Source organism: Podarcis liolepis, assembly GCF_965112155.1.
Source record: "Podarcis liolepis genome assembly, chromosome: 5".
NCBI classification, from domain to species: domain Eukaryota; kingdom Metazoa; phylum Chordata; class Lepidosauria; order Squamata; family Lacertidae; genus Podarcis; species Podarcis liolepis.
This window is the reverse complement of record NC_139556.1, coordinates 1,541,734-1,561,621: the sequence shown is the minus strand read 5'-3', so window position 1 is coordinate 1,561,621 and position 19,888 is coordinate 1,541,734. Positions and strand designations below refer to the sequence as shown.

Below are 19,888 nucleotides of genomic sequence, written 5' to 3'. Positions count from 1 at the left end.
AATTGAGGAGCATTAACAATACAAGAGAAATCCTTGCCCCACTTGTGAACAGAGATTGGGGATTTAGAAGGTTGCCAGGCAACTGCAGGGGAGGGGGGTTGTTGGGAGGAAGAAGAGCTGAGATCCATCTTGGGCGGGCAGGCTGAAGGACGCCTGTACTGCTGCCTCTTGAAGTGACCATGACATAAGATCTAGACTCCCTCCATGCAGACTGAAGGTGTAAATGGGTGAATAAACCATATTTCTTAAAGCGCAACAGTCTCCGCCAGGTCTTCCATTCTACAAAGGGGGACAGACCCTGTGGGGGTGCCTGAGACCCAATGGGCTCTTGCCACTGTTGAGCAGAGAGAGGGGCAGGCACTTGACTTATGTAACAAACAGTATGAATCCACATTTAAATCATTATCATCAACATCATCATCTGCTGGTTTCCTAGATATTTTTCAAGATAAAGTCCTTGTTGGCAGCATGGGGAGGGAAATTTTTGAGCAGAAATGCATTTGGAAGTTGGCTCACATGTACACCTTACCATATACAGTGGTGCTTTGGTTCTCAAGCTTAATCCATTCCAGGAGTCTGTTCCAAAACCAAAGCGTTCCAAAACCAAGGCGCACTTTCCCATAGAAAGTAATGCAAAATGGATTAATCCATTCCAGACAATTAAAAACAACCCCTAAAACAGCAATTCAACATGAATTTTACTATGTAATGAGACCATTGATCCATAAAATGAAAGCAATAAACCAGGCTGCAATCTACTATCCAGTATCAAAAACTGGCAGTGATCTACCCATTGCCATTGGAGGGACGAGGGGGGAGGGGGGAGTTTAAGTGGGAGAGTGTGTGGAAACACTCCAACTGGAGGGACGAGGAGTGCGCATGGGGAAGGAGGTGGCTAACTGGATGAAGTGGGGGGGGGGAAAGGGAGGCAAGTGTTCTCTTCCCCCACCCAATTCACCTCCCCCTTTCTCCCCTGCATGTTTTCCAGCATCTGCCCATGCTCCCCATTCCCCAGGTGAGTCCCAGGGCTTCTGTCTCCACTTCGAGCAGCATCAGAAAGCAGCAGCCACAGGCTGCCTGCGTGTCCCTGGCATGGCGGCACTGGGACACGGCCAGGGGGGCTGGAGCCTGCACTCAGTGCAACCACCCCATGCCCTGCTCAGGAATGCGGCTGCGCTGCCTCGCTTGGGGTCGGGGTTGGGACAGGGGGAGGGAGAGAAGGCAAAGGAGCAAGAAGGTCAATCTGTGCAGCATAGTTCCCCCACCACATGCTCCCCCCCCCAAACACCACCTCTGTGTGCTGGGGGAGAGTCGCCAACTTCCAAGTCTCCTTACTCCGGAGTCACTTCCATTCTGAGGAGCCGCCCAATTCCACTTCCATCCCAGGGAAGGGAAGGAAGCGGCGGCAGTCACTGCTGGGGCCAAGTCGCTCGCTCAAAACAGAAGTGCGCACTCAAATCGGAGCATGTTTGGCTTCCGAAAAAAGTTTGAAAACCGAAACACTCATTTCCGGGTTTGAAGTGTTAGGGTTCCAAGCAGTTTGAGAACAAAGCTGTTCGAAAACCGAGGTACCACTGTAGGTCATGTGTGTCAAGTGTGTCATTAGCCCAACAAGTGTCATTTTTTATAAGCAATAGGCCTCTGGGGGGGGGGGGTTGCCATAAAGCAAAGGAACTCTGCCATGTCACTTTAATTTCAGCTGCATCTCTTCTCTTGCTTATACATTTTCCGTTCGTTATTTCTTTAAAAACTACCTTATGCAATACATCCAGGAAATACATTTAAACTTTTTCCATAGTGAGACATCTAATAAAAAGATGGCATACTGAACTATGATTCAAGTAACTTTCATTTCAATTCTGTTTCACCACAAATATGGTTAAATAAAACTACATTTATTATTGAGTAGACTGTGTCAGGGAACAGCCATCAGCTCAGAGGCGAGAGGTGGAAGGGCAGTTGTGTTATAGGGAACCTCCGAAGATCTTGCGAAACAGATCTTCCTCTGGCGAGGAGGAAAGCCACGCCTCCAGTGGGGAGGAGGTGCAGGGACCAGGAGATGCTAGGGAGAGTCTCAACACCGAGCCTGAGCCAAGCGGAGGGGAGGGTAGTATGCCTTTGCCAGCGCCCACTCTGCGCAGTAGGTTTCGGCACAGAGAGGGGAGGAGAGGGATGGGGGTCACACGACTGTTATGCTGGGGGAAGTACAAGGACCGGCCACTCCCAGATTCTGCTAGCGACTGAGCCAGACATGAACTTGTGGCGTTCTTCACTGTAAATAGTTGTACGGAGAATAAAGCTTGGAAAAGACAGTCGGAGTCTTGCCTGTTTGCTCTCGAGCAACCACAGCATCACCTGACAGACTGAATAAACTTACACCCTAATGCATTTTTTTTGTGTGTTTCATGCCTGCCAATATAACGTAACAAAAAAACAAAAAACAAAAAAAAGGAAACCAAACCCACATATTTTCCGCATAGTATCTGCTTAGAGTCCCTGTTGATTTCAGGCCCTATATCCAAAGACCCAAACATTTTTCGCTCTATAGGATGCACCGGATGATAGGACGCACCCAGTTTGGGGGACAGGAAAGTAAGAAAAAAATATTTTGAATCCCAGAAGCCAGAACAGCAAGAGGGATCTGTCTTCTGGGATACCGTGTGGCTGTTCTGGCTTCTGGGATAACCACGCCAAGCCTCTTCAGGGCAGCGGGATGAAGGCTCCCCCTGCCCGAAGAGGCTGCGCACAGCTAAGGCAGAAGCCAGGGCAGGCACGTGGCTGAAGGGTCGCTGCGCAGTTCTCCCACCTCCCGCAGAAGCCCGCAGAAGCCGCGCGCTCTTTAAAGGGTGCACGGCTCCTGTGGCCTTTTCTACAAGGTGGGAGAAGGGACTTATGCGGCCAGTCAGTCTCTTCTCCCTCCTGGGGAAAAGCTCACAAGAGCCGCACGGAGCTTGTGTGCAGGTCTTGGGGGCTTTTCCCGCCTGCCTCCCCCCTGCATTCGATCCATAGGACTCACACACATTTTCCCTTGCTTTTTAGGAGCGAAAAAGTGCATCCTATAGAGCGAAAGGTACAGTAGTACCCAGCATGGGCATGTGGGTGGATCTGAGGGTTTTTGCTGCAATATCCTTATCCTTTTTAAAGACTTCGGCAACCAGGCACACTGTGAACTAAAACAGCAGTACAGGTATTCCAGGGAAATGAAGGTGACCAGAATCTCAGGCAGCATGGTGTAGCACAGTTCACCCAGATATCAGATTGGTTGGTTGGTTGTTGGTTAGTTAGTTAGTTTTCCCCATCAAGGTACTGGTCTTGTGAAAACGGCAGTGTGAAGTGGTCAGGAATTGTGATTTTATCAGATGTGGAATCCTCTAGTCCCAATTCATGATCAAAAAGTACAGTATCAAGCATAAAACTCAACCATGCTGTTATCACACTACAAGCAGGTTTAATAAACATTATTAAGACATGCTTACCTGGTTATACATCTGTTTTTAAAGAAAGAAATGGTTTGTTATGGGCTGTGCTATATGTTTAGTTATAAAAAGTTAAGCAAAATTGGCAGTACAAGAGCATTAATCACAGTTAAAACAGCTATTTCAAGTAGCACTTCAAAGAAATAAAAGAGAGGCCAATACCCACTTTACCTCAATGTACCTCAATGTACCTTTAGAAATATCTGGTACATCTGGTACATGAGGGCACACCTGACTCCAGTAAATAACTGGACCACCATAAACAGACCCAGGTTCAATCCTTGCTCAGCTGCAAAACTCAGTGGATGACATTCTGCTGGTCTCAATCAGTCAAACCTACATCATTTTAGGGATTATTGCAGGGAATGGTAACCTCAGCCCTGGGAGCTTCAGGCCCCTGTATATGACCCTCGATACTTTACCTAGACTATGCCCCTTCCTCGAGTCATGTCCCTTACTGACCCCTTAAGTATTTTTGCCTGGCTGAAAATGTCCTTGAACTGTGAAAATTATTTTTATTTGCCAGGATAGGTGGGTGTGTACATGCGCATGTATGTATTTCTGTATGGAGGAGAGACTTTTGCATGGCTAGAATGCAGCATACCACACAAAGGAAGAGTCACCAGATTCATTGATTCCCTCCCACCCTTGTTCCACTGCCAGATTTGGTTCTACCCAGGTTTTTTTCCCAACCAGAACCCAATGGAACTCGGCTCTGGCACCTTCAGGTGAACACCATTGCCATTCTAAGTGAACAAGGGAGGTGTTCATGGTGAGTTCTGGCACCTCTTTTTCTACCCACCACTGGCATGAAGAGTTCTATATTTGGCAATGTTAGTCTGTTGCAGCAAAAACAACAAAGAGTCTTGTAGCACCTTAAAGACTAACATGCTTATTATGACATACGGTAAGTCTGAAGTCCACTTCCTTGGACACTTAAGGGAAGAGCCGTACTTGATCGCGCCAAAGGATTCCTCTTCTCAGAAAGGCCAACCAGATGCCGGTGGGCAGGGCACAAACAGAGCAGGAGTGCAAAAACGTTTTCCCCCCCCCTGCAATTCCCAGGAAGTGCTCTTCAGAGACATACCGTCTCCAACAACAGAAGTGTAATATAACTGCTGTGGTTAGTGACCACTGATGCGTGAATATTTCTAATCCTTTTTCAAAGCCATCCAAGTTTGTAGCTACTACTGCCTCTCATTGGAACAAATCTATAACAAATCTATAACAAAACTATGCACTGTGCTAATAACTATTTTTGCCAATCCTGACTCTTCCGTTATTCAGCTTCACTGCATATGTCCGAATTCTAGTATTATTATTTTATGCACCATAATTTAAGACACCTCTATCATGTCCCCTCTTACTTATATGGCATAATGCATTTGTTGGTGTTTAAGGCACCACAGGATTTTTTGTTGCTGCTATTTATATATCAGCACTAATCTCAATAGAATGATATATAAAAGTAAGCATATGCATTTGGACAAGCTCACAAAATGACAATTCTGCTTTGTACTCTTAAGATTGAATAAAACCTTGCTTCCAAACTTTTCCATGCCATGTTTTAGTACAGCGAAGAAAAGCCCAGCACTTTAAAATACGTGATGAGAAATAGTTCACTGTGACTTAGCATTAGTATTTAAACTATTAACATACAAAATAAAAATATTTACCATATATCAGATAAAATGTAGTAATTTACATGCTTAGGTACAAAACTTACAGAAACAATTTACTTGATCCACATGACTGATTTACACCTGGTTCCTTTCGTGCAGACATTCAATGCTACTTTGAAAACCTCTCTGTTCCCTGGTGCTTTCCTTAAGAGTGGTCAGACTTGTGTGATTTAGAAAAGCTTTCTCATAGTCATCCTTCACCTATCTCATGTGCCTGATATATCTTTTTCTACATGTTGCTTTATGAGGTCTTGGCACCATTACAGGTGCTATATAACCTTAATTCTGCATCTGTAAGGAAGAAATCTTTTCATGTGGCAGCACTTACACTTTGGAACTCCCCCCACCCCCTATTGGCATCAAGCAGGCGCCTTCACTCTGTTCATTGTGGGGCTTGCCAAGAACATAATATTGCCATGTGTTTTAATCTGGTTTTTAGCTTATTGCTGATTTTAAATATTTTTGAATGTTTTTATTGATAATTTCATAGTTTATTCTTTTTGTAGACCACTTTGAAGTTATTTAACAATCAAGTGGTGTATAAATTTTGTGAAAGAAAATAAAATTTAAAATACATATATATAATCATTGTAACATTAACTCATGCATGTATTATGGTAGCAATTAAAAAGCCTTTATATGAAAATGTCTGTATTAAATTTCTGATCCATATATAAAATAAGTGGGGTCCAAAGCTTCTCAAAGTATTCTTGTCTTTGTCTTCCATCATAAAGATGTAGGACTTCAGAAAGCTTTGCCATTATGGCCAGGTGCCATGTCTTATTAAACCATTCACTGACTCTCTGAAATTTTGATCCCGAGGTTTCAATTTCTGGCAGAATATCTAAGCTCACAACACACTAAGTGTTTCTAATTTTTAATTTCTCAATCAATTTCTCTGAAGAGTACTTAGGCACCACAACCAAATTTTTGACGATGAAAGCATCTCTTCCAACTCTGTAAAGATGTAATTTATTAACCCTCCTCTGGGGGAGTATTCCATTGCCCCAGGATTGTTGCAAAGATGTTCCACTTCTCACTAAAACCATGCTGACAATACAGTGAAAGTACATAAATCAGGCTCCAGAAAAAGGTCTAAATAGGCCACAAGGCACACAAGGTGAAAGGAAGTTTTGGGGGTGTGCAGGTCCCAGAGTTTAAAATATTAAAACCAGCTCCTTACATGGAATCTTATTCACAAAAAAGCTAACATTTCAATCAGCATACTATAACACTAATATTTTTAAAAAAATATATATAATACAAATCCACCATAATAGTTCAAAATATTATACCAAAACAAAATAAAATAGGCCATACAGACCAAAAGGGAACGTACTGAATTCTTTGCCCACAAGACACTGCTATATAAACCTTATTCAAATAACAGAGTTAACATCCATCCTGCAGAAAACACCTCAGTTGGTCAACAAGCATAGCTGTCAACGTTTCCCTTTTTTAAAGGGACATTCCCTTACTCCGAATAGGATTTCCCTTAAAAAAGGGGAAAGTTGACAGCTATTTGTCTCAATTTTTAAAAGCTAGTTTATATATGTCCTCTCCTTCACAATAACAAAGGCACTGTATATTTTTTCACAGTTGTAAATACAACAATGTCCACATTCTAGGGCTATAAAAGACCAAAAAAATCCCCCTTCTTTGTTGTCGCTTAATTCCCAGAAGTTTCAAAAGTACTAAGGGCCCAAGATGTGATATTAATTGCTCTAAGACAATGACTGTGCATTTCTCTAACATGCAGTTATTCAAACTTGAAAGGAAATCTCCACTGGTGTGCTTGAAATGCACATTGGAGAACAGGGGCGCCGACTTATAAAAAATATTGGGGGAGCCCGCGAAAGCTCATGAATAATAAATAAGCTCATGAATATGCAGATAAAGTGGCGCCGCCTCCTCGTGAGCGAATAGGGGAGAGCGTGCTGCGCCTATTAATCAGCTCCGAAGGAAATTGGGTGGAGCTTTTGCTCGGGAGGGAGGGCAGGATGCATGCAGCCCGACCCTGTGCATTTTGGGCTGGGGGAGGGGCGGCGGTGGCGCTCTGCTGGAGGGGTGCCGGAGATTATTGGGGGGCGGAGCCCCCCCAAACGAATTTTTGAGGGGGCTCGGGCCCCCTCAGGCCCCATGGAGTCGGCGCCTATGTTGGAGAAGCAGCTTTTCTGTTCGGACCCCAAAAGAGAGAGAAAGAGTTATGTGTTTCCTCTTTACCCTTCGTGGTGCTAAGGCTGCTCAAACTTCCCCAGGGCTTCTATTTACAAAACAAAAAACTGCACATTAATTGCATTCACAGAATCAACTGGAGCCAAATAACACAGAATCAATCTACTGTCCAACAAACAATATTTGGCCAATTGACTGGCCTCCAACTCTGCACAAGTGACTTTGTAACATCTGCAAATGCCATGTGTTTCTAAGAAACACTCATAATTATTGCACTTACTGTGACACATCAGACACAGCAGGCAAAGGTGCCTCTTCAGAGATGAGGTCCATGTCTTCTGTGAAACTGTTGGCCCTTGACATTTCACCACTGTTCCCTTCCAAACGCTTTTTTACTAAACAAAGAATGTGAAGATGCAATATGTTAAAGGGACAGAACAGCAAGATTACACAAGTTGCTCCATTTATACTGCAGTTGTTGCCTTTCAATCAGTGCCTTTTAAAAGCACTGCTTTTAATCCTTATTATGCTCTCCTTCCTCAAGGCAACTCCTTACAGGTAAAAGTCCTTGGGCTTTGGTTTTGTACCTGCAAAGACTGCTTATTCATTTCAAAGCAGCACTGAAAGGGAGGTTGACCCTGAAAGCCAAGGAGCAGCACAGCAGTTCCAGTGAGCTCACAATCTGCACCCACAATTTTCTTTCTTAAAGGATAATATGAGCATGGTGAAGAAATGATAACAAGTAGAATGTTTCTATAAATATTGGTGATGCATCCATTGTTATGACAAGCAGTCTATGTGTACAAAATTGCACTTTGCAAAGAATGAGTGGCAGAGATTATGAAGTGGCTCTGCGCTTTTGACACTCAGAGGCATTTTGTGACCCTGTGTGGAAGCCATCTTTAGAGCTAAAAACACAAAGGCCAGCACTGCAGTTTTCAGAGCATACTTTTCACTTAGAAAACCAGGTGTAACCATCTTAAAGTCATAGTTGCGTTTCAGATAATACCATTTCAGGACCAAGAAATTATAACAAATCTATATTTGACCCTGTTAAATATGTGGAAAATCAAAATTTACTATGTTCTCTGCATTTAAGTAACTGAGCTAGTAGTAAGTTACTGGGTAAGTGTAGGCCACAAAGTTTATTTCAGTGGTTCTCACATCTAAGGATTATCAGGATCACCTATTAAATGGATTGCTAGGCATATTTGTATGTATTTAGTAAAGAGTGCAATTCTATATTTGTTAACTCAGATGTAAGCCACACTTTCAGTGGTGCTTCAAAGTAAGCATGCATCATAGCCTATTGTTGCGAACAGTGGGTTAAATTACACAGTACTTGTGCACTGAGGAGCACATTGCCCACATCTGGATGCCAGGTGCACTGGGGTACCACAGCAACACCAGCAAGGTTAAGTGTATGACTTGCTGAGTCAGTCATCATCCCATTGGTTCAGAAATGTAGTCTTTAGGGCATGGCTTTCAATATGTCCTGTCCTAATGCTGCCCTGTTTGCTGTCAGGGTCTGGATCCGTGAGAGTCAGGGGAAGAGACTGTGGGTATTACACGGCAGCATTAGATTGCATGGTGATAGTGTTGACAGATCTCTCTGTACATATATCTCTTTAATTCAAGGACCAGAAGAACTGTATATAGTAGATAGTAGAGTTTAGCTTTGTCTTGCGTCCAGAGACAACAAACACTTTGTAACTTTGAACTGTGTGGGAGAGGAGTTTCCCCCTAAACTGGGGACTCTGGAAGAAGCTGTCTGCTGGGAGCAGGAAATCTCTGAGGCCTCTGAGGCTGGAGCTCCACATCCTCTGCTGGTACATCACACTGGATGCGGGAGGTGGCTTCCACAAGTCACCAACACCTACAGTAGGAGTCTAGCAAAGCAGCTGAGGTTAATTGCTATTTTCTCTTTCCACCTTCTCCAAGCCTCTGATTTGAGAACATTTTTTTTTTAAGTCCTGTGAAGCAGAGCTGCTTTCAGGACCTCTGCAGAGACTGTGCCTGCTTCCAGACAGGGCTAACTATTGTAAATGGGTCATTCAGATATCACAAATAGGTCGCTGACAACACAGGTTTTTCGTTTGTTTGGTGCAGCAGACCCGTCCCCCCACTTATTGGACTTTATGCGGAAATTAATCAGGATTAATTTGGGGGATGGCCTGGTATTCTTCACCATCTGAGTTAATCCCCCATACAAATAATCAAGGGCAGTCAATAGTTAAGCCTGCCTGAAAAGAATCCTCTTGTTCTCTCATCAGGCAAGTCTCAAAAAAGCTCTCGGGAGAGGAGGGATCTACCAGGGCAATGGGACTGTACACTCCATCAGCTTTGCTTGGAAACTGCTCCCATGTATTTATCCATAAAATGCCAAGATTGTGCTTTTGTGCAGATGCTCCTCCTGAAGGAAGATAGATCTTCCCAACTTTGCATTCTTTGATTGAAAATATATTATTATTTATTGTTGTTGTTATTGTTGTTATTATTATTACTATTATTACGTAGTAAAATACGTAAGTAAACTAGAATCAATCCTAATAACAAATAACCACAGATTGTAGACATTTCACTGGGGTCACTTATAAAAAATGTGATTCAATTTCAAGAACATTAAATCACCTGCCGCTTTCCATCTTCTCAACAAGACCAAAGAAAAAGTAGAACACGCTTTATAAGTAAGTATAATCAGAGGGAAAGAGGGCCAGCAAGGAGCAAAGTGCAAAGCTAAAGATTTAAGAATTCCAAATTCTCACATACAGGAGATGAGTGGGGTAAAGTCTGCTGGCGTTCCTTTTTATTTGTGTACCTTATCAAGTCAAATCAATTCCTAATGAATTTGTCTCGTTTTTGTTGCCCCCTAAGCACACAGCACTCTTTGGAATTTATGAACTCAGGTGGCAAAGGGAGCTCAGAGGAGGAGGAGGAGATATTGCTCCCAGTGAGCTGGCGCATGATGTGATTTGTCCCTAAGATCGGCTAAAGCTGTGAAAAAGCTTAACATGGAGGCCAAATGGCCAAAATATTGGGAAATTCTGGAACAAGAGGGTGATAAACTGAAATTACAGAGTTATGAGAAACTGAAGTCTAAAGTACGAGATTGGCTCCATTATTATCAAATAATGGAGGTGTGTAAACAGGACAGGAAAATTGGCTTCCAGGTGGAGAAATCCAAACTAGAAACAGAACTGTTAGAACCCAATACTAAGAATTTGTCAAGAATGTATAACTTGTTGCTGAAATGCAATACACAAGATGAAACTGTTAAATCAGCCATAATTAAGTGGGCACAAGATATTGGTCATAATATTATGTTTGCTGACTGGGAACAGTTGTGGACCACCGGTATAAAATTTACGGCATGTAATGCCTTAAGAGAGAATATTATGAAAATGATTTACAGGTGGTACATGACCCCAGTCAAGCTTGCAAAAATCTACCATTTGCCCAATAATAAATGTTGGAAATGTAATGAAACTGAAGGTACTTTTTACCACCTTTGGTGGATGTGCCCGAAGATTAAGGCTTTCTGGGAAATGATATACAATGAAATGAAAAAGGTACTTAAATGTACTTTCCCCAAGAAACCAGAGGCCTTTCTCTTGGGCATGGTCGGCCAATTGGTGTTAAAGAAAGATAGGACTTTTTTTATGTATGCTACTACAGCAGCAAGAATTCTCATCGCAAAGTATTGGAAGACACAGGATCTACCCACTCTGAAAGAATGGCAGATGAAGGTGATAGACTATATGGGACTGGCTGAAATGACTGGCAGAATCCGAGACCAAGGGAAAGAGATGGCGCAAGAAGATTGGAAGAAATTCAAAATTTATCTTAAGAAGTATTGTAAAATTAATGTGTGCTAAAATGTTGAGGTTATAGAAAAAAGGGGATTACAGCTGCAAAAGATCAAGTAAAAGAGAAGAACAAGGGAAAATTAGATAAATTTAAGGGGGAGGATTTGCTGAAATAAATTTGGAAATAGGGATGCAGAAAGGGGAGGTACGGGGAAGTCGGTGAAGTAGGGTTTAAGAAAAAAAAGGATCTGAAATTATACATGCTTGTTTATGTGTTTGTTTGTTTGTTTGTTTGTATTGTGTATTGTTTGTGTTTATATAAATGTTGAAAAACCAATAAAAATTTTATTTAAAAAAAATGATTTGTCCCTAAGATCATCCTGGCAGGCCCTTCTCCAAGTCCTCCCTGCCTTTAGAAGTGAGGTGGTGGGAGAGACTTCTGTGTCAGCGCCCCAGCTGTGGAATACTCTCCTTGGGAGGTCTGTCAGTTGAACACGTTTTTATTTGCCTGAGTCTTTTAACTGTTTTAGAACTATTGTAATGCTAGAGTTGTATCTGTTGTATTGAAAGAACAGGCTGATGCTCCTGATCTTAACTTACTAATGCTGCTATTTACAGCATTAATTGTTAGTCATTATAGAAATCTCCAAACTAAAGAGCAGCATATAAATCTTGGGAATGAATGAATAAAAAACAAAATGGTCCAGTAATTGTGCAAGCCCACGCAGAGTTTCCATTCTGTCACAGAAACCGGCAAGGTGTGTACAGTGGCACCTTGGGATACAAACTCCACTAACCAGGAAGTGGTTGCTCCAGGCTAAGAACTTTGCCCCAGGATAGGAATGGAAATCGTGTGCCAGCGGCACAGTGGCAGCAAGAGGCCCCATTAGCAAAAACATGCCTCAGGTTAAGAACTGTTTCAGGTTAAGAATGGACCTATGGAATGAATTAAGTTCTTAACCTGAGGTACCACTGTACAGCTTTAAAAATTACTAAATGTTTACAATCAATAAAAACCACAAGGTTCAATGTTAAGTTTAGCAAGACAAGTAGCTCTGCTATGCTGTCAGGCTCAGGAATTCTATCCCTCCCCCGGTGGTAGCAAGAAGCAGAGAAAAACAAGGTAGAGTCCTTTTTATTGAGTTTATTCATTCATAATAATGAGAGACAAAAGAATGCCGTATGCCCAAACAACAGTGTTGCTCCAACTGAGCTCCTCCTCTCTCCTCCCTAGCAACAGCATTTCCCTTTACTGTGTCTGCTCGTGGCCAACTGTCTCCAAGTTCTCTGTTCCTGCACTCTTAACAAACGCCGAGTTCTGGGAGAAGGGGGGTCAGAAATACTCTCCAGTGGCAACATGTCAGCTGGCTGCTCTGCCTCCTGGCCTCGCCTCACCTTCCCCTTCTCCTAACACTTCCCAACTCTTCTGTTCATCAGTCTCTGAGCTGTGACCTTCCTAAAACCCCTGCTGTAAATCAATGCAGCATTCCTCTTCTCCTGCAGCGTCAGGAGAACGGGTGTGTGTGTGTGTGTTGTATAACAACAATAACAACAACAACAATTTATTATTTGTACCCCGCCCATGTGGCTGGGTTTCCCCAGCCACTCTGGGCGGCTTCCAACAGAGATTAAAAATGCATTAAAACATTAAAAACTATCCTAAACAGGGATCTCCACCATTCCTCCTCCATCACATCCCCTTCAGTCCAGTCCATGTCATATGTATTGATATTTACTTGTATTGAGATCATTTCAACAAAATCTCATTGAAGGAATGGGTTTCCCAAACCCCAAACTGACTGTGCAGGCAGTTTGAAACTTCACCAAAATCCTTATTTTTCCTTAGCTAAAATCCATTAACTTGAGCTCTGAGTCAATGTATAAACAAAAACCCGGCTGTGCTCAAAGCCCTCTCCTTTATCAGTTTGTGACGGCAGGGATGACCCTGACTGCACCAGCAGAACAGAGAAGACACATCTGTACCTTATGTGCTGATCACACAAGACGCACAGACCTAAGTCCGGAACAACGCCAAAGCGTGTTCTCTGAGATGACGACCTCTTCCTCCAAGATAAGAGTAGGAAGAGGAAGATCCTTTTATGGTCAGAAGTACAGGAAGGAATTCCCTTTTATGGTTAAGAATACCAGAGCAAAAACATATGTGATGTCAACCTGCGTACATAGGCTGATGTGGTTGGATTTATATGGGAAGGAGGAAGAGGGTGCCTGGAGGGTATATATACTGCATGAAACTTGTCATTTCTTTGGACTTGCTGTGGACTTGATCACGCAAGTGCCTTCTGCTATCCGGAGAACAGAATAAAATCTTTCTTGGAATCAACCTCGGTGTCATTTGACTTCCTTCCTCCTGTCCCAGAGCAACGCCGACCCAATCGGTGAACTCCAATAAGGCTACACCATCATGTCCCAGAAACTGGCATATTTATGACACAATCCAAACCGAGGCACTGAATAGCCCTTTGTTTTCAATGGAAGTGGCTAAGCTCATAAAAAAACTATTTCCCATGGAAAGCGATGAGGCTTTAGCTGGTGTGCCATCTTCAACAGTACCTGGATAAAGATAGCCTTGCCTTATTTACCCATGGTCCAGCAATCTCCTTTGAAAGCAGTTTGGAAACTTCAGCTAATCCAGAATAGGGCCGCAAGGTCTTTAACAGGAATCAGTGCCTGTTATCATCAGCACTGGCTTCCAAGCCATTTCCAAGTACTGATTTTGACCTTTGAAAACCTTAACAGATTAGGACTAGGTGGAACTGGAGATGTTTTTATGGAAAGTGATTCATAAATTAAGTAAGATAATCTTTAGAGGCCCTTCTCTAGATTTCCTTACCAAGGTTGTCTACCCTTTTCCACCCCATGAAGAGACTTTACATTTTCTCAGGTTTTGTATATCTGCATTTTAATCAACTTTTTGTGAAGATGCATATCTTATTATACTGCTTTATTTGCCACTGCTGGTTTTTTGTTCTTTTACTGCTTTATTGATGACTGACATATTGCATTTTAAAGGTAAAGGGACCCCTGACCATTAGGTCCAGTCGTGGCTGACTCTGGGGTTGCGGCGCTCATCTCGCTTTATTGGCTGAGGGAGCCGGCGTACAGCTTCCAGGTAATGTGGCCAGCATGACTAAGTCGCTTCTGGCGAACAGAGCAGCGCGCGGAAACGCCATTTGCCTTCCCACCGGAGCAGTACCTATTACCGGTAATCTACTTGCACTCTGATGTGCTTTCAAACTGCTAGGTTGGCAGGAGCAGGGACCGAGCAACGGGAGCTCACCCCATCAAAGGGATTCGAACTGCCGACCTTCTGATTGGCAAGTCCTAGGCTCTGTGGTTTAACCCACAGTGCCACCCGCATCCCTATTGCGTTTTAGGAGGCTGCTATTGGGCATCATACAAGTACTGTAAGTACATAAAGCAGATGAATAAAACATTGTCTAACAAGCAATTTAAATAAAAATATAAATAAATAAAAAATTGTCTAGTAGCACCTTAAAGACCAAGTTTGTTCTTGTATAAGCTTTCGTGTGCATGCATCTGAGTGCATGCACATGAAAGCTTATACCCACAACAAACTCAGTTGGTCTATAAGGTGCTACTAGACATTTTTTATTTTTTTTGAGTGCGTCAGACCAACACAGCTACCTACCTGAAGCAATTTAAATGTAAACTTCGCTCAGTCCCTGTTTGTAATTAGTGCAATGCACATTGCACAACATAAATAGTTGATGCTCCCAGAAGGCATTTCAGATGCAAAGTATATAAATAACAAGTTTAGGCCTGAGCAATTGCGATGAACCCTTAGATTGTGATGTGGCTCAAGAGTGCCACCTAGCATTTTACATCTCTCTCAAGAGAGCAATATCCTTAAATTTCATCCTATTTTCACAAAGGTCATATAGTTCTCTATTTTACAGCGTAAGTGCAGAGCTTTTGGGCAGAGGAATCTAATCTAAATATATTTCTGATTGGCCCCAGAAACTACTAACCACTAACAGAACTTTGTCCTGGACAAAAGAATAGTCAATTTTCATACTAGATTTGGTTAGACTGGTCTTAAATTCCCATAAAGTTTTGTTTCTTGAAACTGCTAAGCCACAATCTTTCTCTTGCGAAGAACCTCTAGAGTACGTCTGAAATCCAAGACTGCTCTAGCAGGTAGCAGGTAGCATTTGCCAGTCTTTGTGCACAATTGCATTCTTCTCTCCCTGTCCACACCCCACCCTTTCATCAGATAAAATTATTTCTATATTTGGCCTTTCAAAAAACAAAACATTTCTCATTAAAAGTATTTCCCATATACTAGGACTCATGTACTTCATCCACAGATCTCAGGGCAGTTTACAACATAAAAATACAATATAAAAGCACAAAATACACGATAAAAACAAGAACAGAAAAAACAAACCAATAACCCCCACTTTCACACATTTAAAAGTGGTAGAAGATGTTAATCAGCCAAAGGCCTGGTTGAACGTTTTCGCCTGGCACCTAAAGGTGTATAATGAAGACGCCAGCCGAACCTCCCTGGGCAGAGCTTTCCACAAATGGAGAGTCACTGCAGAAAAGGCCTGTTCTTCTGTTGCCACCCTCCCAACCTTTTGAGGACAAGGCACAGAGGATGATCACAAGGTCCAGGTAGGCTCATACGGAGAGAGGCAATCCTTGAGGCATTGCGGTCCTCAGCCACTTAAGGCTTTCTATGTCAAAACAAGCACTTTGAACTGGGCTCAGAAACTAATTGGCAGCTATTGCAGTCAGACCAGGATCAATGCACTATGCTCAAACCGTCTTGTCCTGGCGAACCACCTGGCCGCTGAATTATTCACCATTTGAAATTTCTGAACCATCTTCAGAGACAACTCTATGTATAACATGTTACAGTAACCTACAGGTTACCACACCATAGACAACAATAATTAGGCTACCCCAGTCCAGCCAGGGGCGCAGCTTGGCCACCAGCCAAAGCTGATGGAAGGCACTCCAAGCCACCGAGGCCACCTGAGCCTCAAGTGACAGCCCAGCGTCCATGAGTACCCCCAAGCTACATACCCACTCTTTCAGAGGGAGGGTAACTCCATCAAGAGCAGGCAACCACCCAGCCATCCATTCTAGGGAACCACCCACTAACGATGCCTCAGTCATACCCCAAGTGTGTTGCCTTTACACAATAAAAGACAATTGGCTGGCTTCAGTGTGTTTTACTCAAAAGAGATTCCCTTGAAATAAATGAGCATAGAAAAATGCTGCTATTGCAATCACACCCATTTTGTTTTCCATGTCCCCCATCCAGACACAGCTATTTAGTACTATACTGTAGCCATAAACAAAAATATAAAATAATATTACTGCTGCTACTAGTATTTTATTACTTACACCATGCCCATCTGACCAGGTTGCCCCAGCCACTCCAGGAGCCTTCCAACATAATATAAAAACACAGTGTGACATCAAACATTAAAACTTCCTGATACAGTTTATATTCCTACAGGCAACTATGCTATTTTTTGTTTCTCAAGGTTGGCAAAATGCCTTGTGCGTTTTGTGTTCCAAGTTGTGAAATTTCACATATTTGCTGCTTTTTGCTGTACATTTACATCCTGTAGTAGATAGGTAGCCGTGTTGGTCTGCCATAGTCAAAATAAAAAAAATTTTTTCTTCCAGTAGCACCTTAAAGACCAACTAAGTTAGTTCTTGGTATGAGCTTTCGTGTGCATGCACGAAATGTGCATGCATGTGTATCTGAAGAAGTGTGCATGCACACGAAAGCTCATACCAAGAACTAACTTAGTTGGTCTTTAAGGTGCTACTGGAAGAAAAAAAAAATTTTATATTTACATCCTGGTTTTCCTCCTAGGAGCTCCAGGCTGCGTCCCTTGTCTTCTCCTTCCTCCCTTTACCTTCGCAACATCAATGTGAGAAAGGTTGGGCTGAGAGTTGGCAGTTCAGAAACCAGAGTTGAGAAACTGTACACAGGGCATTTTTTGCTTGTTATTTATCAGGGTTGGCAAACTTTCCTTTTTTGCATTTTTCTGTAATTATTAAGACTATGGAACATTGCAGTTAAACCTAGGGGCTTCTGTAACTGACATTATATATTTGTAACCTGCTTTTCCATTTGGGAGCTCAAGGTTGTTCATATTATCCTCCACTCCTCACTTTTATCTTTACAGAAGGATCCACCCTATTCCTATCACTGCGGTTTGTTTTAAAACTGTATTTAATAATGAATTTTATGCTGTTGCAATCTGCCCTGGGACCTTATGCAGTGCATATGAAATCAAACAAGCAACACCAGCAATAGCCCTGTGATGTAGGCTGGGCCAATATACTGTATGTAAATATGCATACCTCTTGACAATAGATTATGGGGTGGGTGGTGGGAACCTGCGTGCAATGCATTTGGCCCAGGAAATTCTATTGGCACCCTTGACAATCCACACTAATCCATTTGATTTTTAAGAAACACTGTGTTTTAAATGATTTTTTTTCCAAACCAACTTTGATCTGAATTGGAAAAAATAGAATGACTTGACTGCATTTTAAGCCAGTAGTGTGCACATGACCTAAAATAAGGTCCATTTAAGGGGATGTCTTTCACCCCTAGATTTGTTGCAGAAACTAAAAAAGGCAATGATTGAAAACTCCATTATTATTTATTTACAAGGTTAAGCACCCAGAATCCAACTCATTCCCTCAGTTCAGGGTAAGCCTGGTAGGTTTCTGTTCCTTTGCTTACTGGGCTTCTATAAGGAGGCTTTTTCGTAAACCCAAATACAATCCTGGCATTTTGCTCGGACACTTTGTTAAGCAAACCAAACCTCCCTGTCACCTTCTTAATTACCCTGCTCCTGCAGTCTCTCCTGCTACAGACGATGGTCCAACTTTGTTTTAACCCTTCTTGCTCTGAAGCCTCTAGCCAAGCCCCAAACTTCTTTTAACATCACTCTCACACTCTTATCCAGGAAACCAGGCAGAGGGACTTCTTGGTAGTGGTGCCTGCCCTGTGGAATGCCCTCCCATCAGATGTCAAAGAAATAAACAACTTCCAGACTTTTAGAAGACATCTGAAGGCAGCCCTCTTTAGGGAAACTTTTGATACTGGATGAATAATTTTATTTTAATATTCTGCTGGAAGCTGCCCACAGTGGCTGGGGAAACCCAGCCAAGTGGGCAGGGTATGAATTTTTTGTTGTTGTTGTTATTCACATTCACACTTTCTCACGCTTGCTCCTTGTTCAAGGGCACGCAGCTACTGTGATCTCCAAGCCTTTCCTCCTCTCTCTCTGACACTTGCAGAAGTCATGCGCCAAGGAACACCTCCCTAGACTAGCCATTGCCATGGTATCCCCCCCCCCACCATTATGGCACACCCGTCTCTCTATCTGAGCCATCGGCACAGCAGACAAGTGTACTCAGAGGCATGCCCTCGCATTCTCTCTCACACCTATTCATTTATACACATAACAGTTTACTGTAAATATCAACACAGAGACAGAAGGATATCACAAATGTGGGGATGATGTTCCTTGTACCTTGTGAAGCGGGACAGGTTGCAGCACAGATAGATAAAGATGACCAAGAAAGCTGTCGGCCTTCATACAAACACAATGGCCAGAAGGGAAGCGGAAGAAAAAGCAAACAATAAAATCAATTAGAGAAGAAAGACAACTGAACTACCAACAGAACCTTTTGCATTCCACTGAGACTACAAACCTCTTGAACTGAAATGCTGATATTCAAGCCTTTTTCTGAAACTGTTCTGCAGTCGGTTTACTTTTTCAATATTATGCTATTTTTTGATCTCTCTCACATCAATTAGAAATTTCATTGTGCATAGGTGTTTTACAGCTGAAACATATATTTGAAATATGCCCAAAAAATCCAGTCTTGCTACTCAAATATTAAACGTTTTAATATAAATTAAATATTAATATTTACATTATAATGCATCTTTTATCTTAGTGCTTCTTTCAGAATCTCTTGATTGTCTCACAATCTGAACTCACAGAAACTGTCTGATATCAAATCCCATTTCATTTTGTCTTTTATCAAATACATGCAAATAACTAATACTATTACATGCCAACTATTAAATATTATCAGTATAGGTAAAGGTAAAGGGACCCCTGACCATTAGGTCCAGTCGTGACCGACTCTGGGGTTGCCACGCTCATCTCGCTTTATGGCGAACCAGAGCAGTGAACGGAAATGGAAATCAGTATATCAACTGCCAAACATCACTTAGGATGCCAGATATAGACAAAATATCCGGAGCTTTGCTTAGACAACATGCTGAAGCCAGAGAGGCAGGCTAGGCAGATGTCACCAGGGGTAAGGGCACCACCCCGCTTCCCCTTACTCAAGCATTAGTGCCGCACATGAAAACCACATGAACACAACTGCTAGAAGTACAGAAGAGACTGTAGACTCCTAGAGGATGAGGGGCCCTTCTAGGTCATCTCGTCCAATCCCTTGATTGATGCAATAATTCCAGAGCAATAGCACCTCACAACAGAAGGCTGCTTAGCCTTTCCTTCAAAACTGTCCAACAATGTATAGCCTACACACACACAAAACATGAAAGAGAGTTTAATTTCATCCATATTTTTAAGCAAACTGGCTTCATTTGCATTGGTTCAAAAATATATGTCTGTAAAATGAGAATTCCTGGATGCCAAGACCCAAGTTGGGGCAAGTACAAAGTGAGAGAACTGCAAGAGAGATT

The 19,888-nt window shown here is 42.4% G+C and overlaps 1 protein-coding gene across 7 annotated transcripts in view; it reads right to left on the bottom strand.

Moving 5' to 3' along the window:
• Window positions 1-19,888, bottom strand: part of LOC310706950 (potassium voltage-gated channel subfamily KQT member 1-like) — a 333,457-nt gene that overhangs the window by 243,082 nt on the left and 70,487 nt on the right. For 4 of the 7 annotated variants that reach the window (XM_083503367.1, XM_083503370.1, XM_083503368.1 and 1 more), the window contains 2 exons: window positions 18,696-18,755; window positions 7,614-7,728 (listed from right to left, as the gene is read on the bottom strand). In XM_083503367.1, coding sequence (XP_083359493.1) covers window positions 7,614-7,728; window positions 18,696-18,755 — 175 coding nt within the window. The remainder of the gene's footprint in view (window positions 1-7,613; window positions 7,729-18,695; window positions 18,756-19,888) is intronic. The other 3 variants (XM_083503371.1, XM_083503372.1, XM_083503373.1) reach the window with 1 other exon arrangement.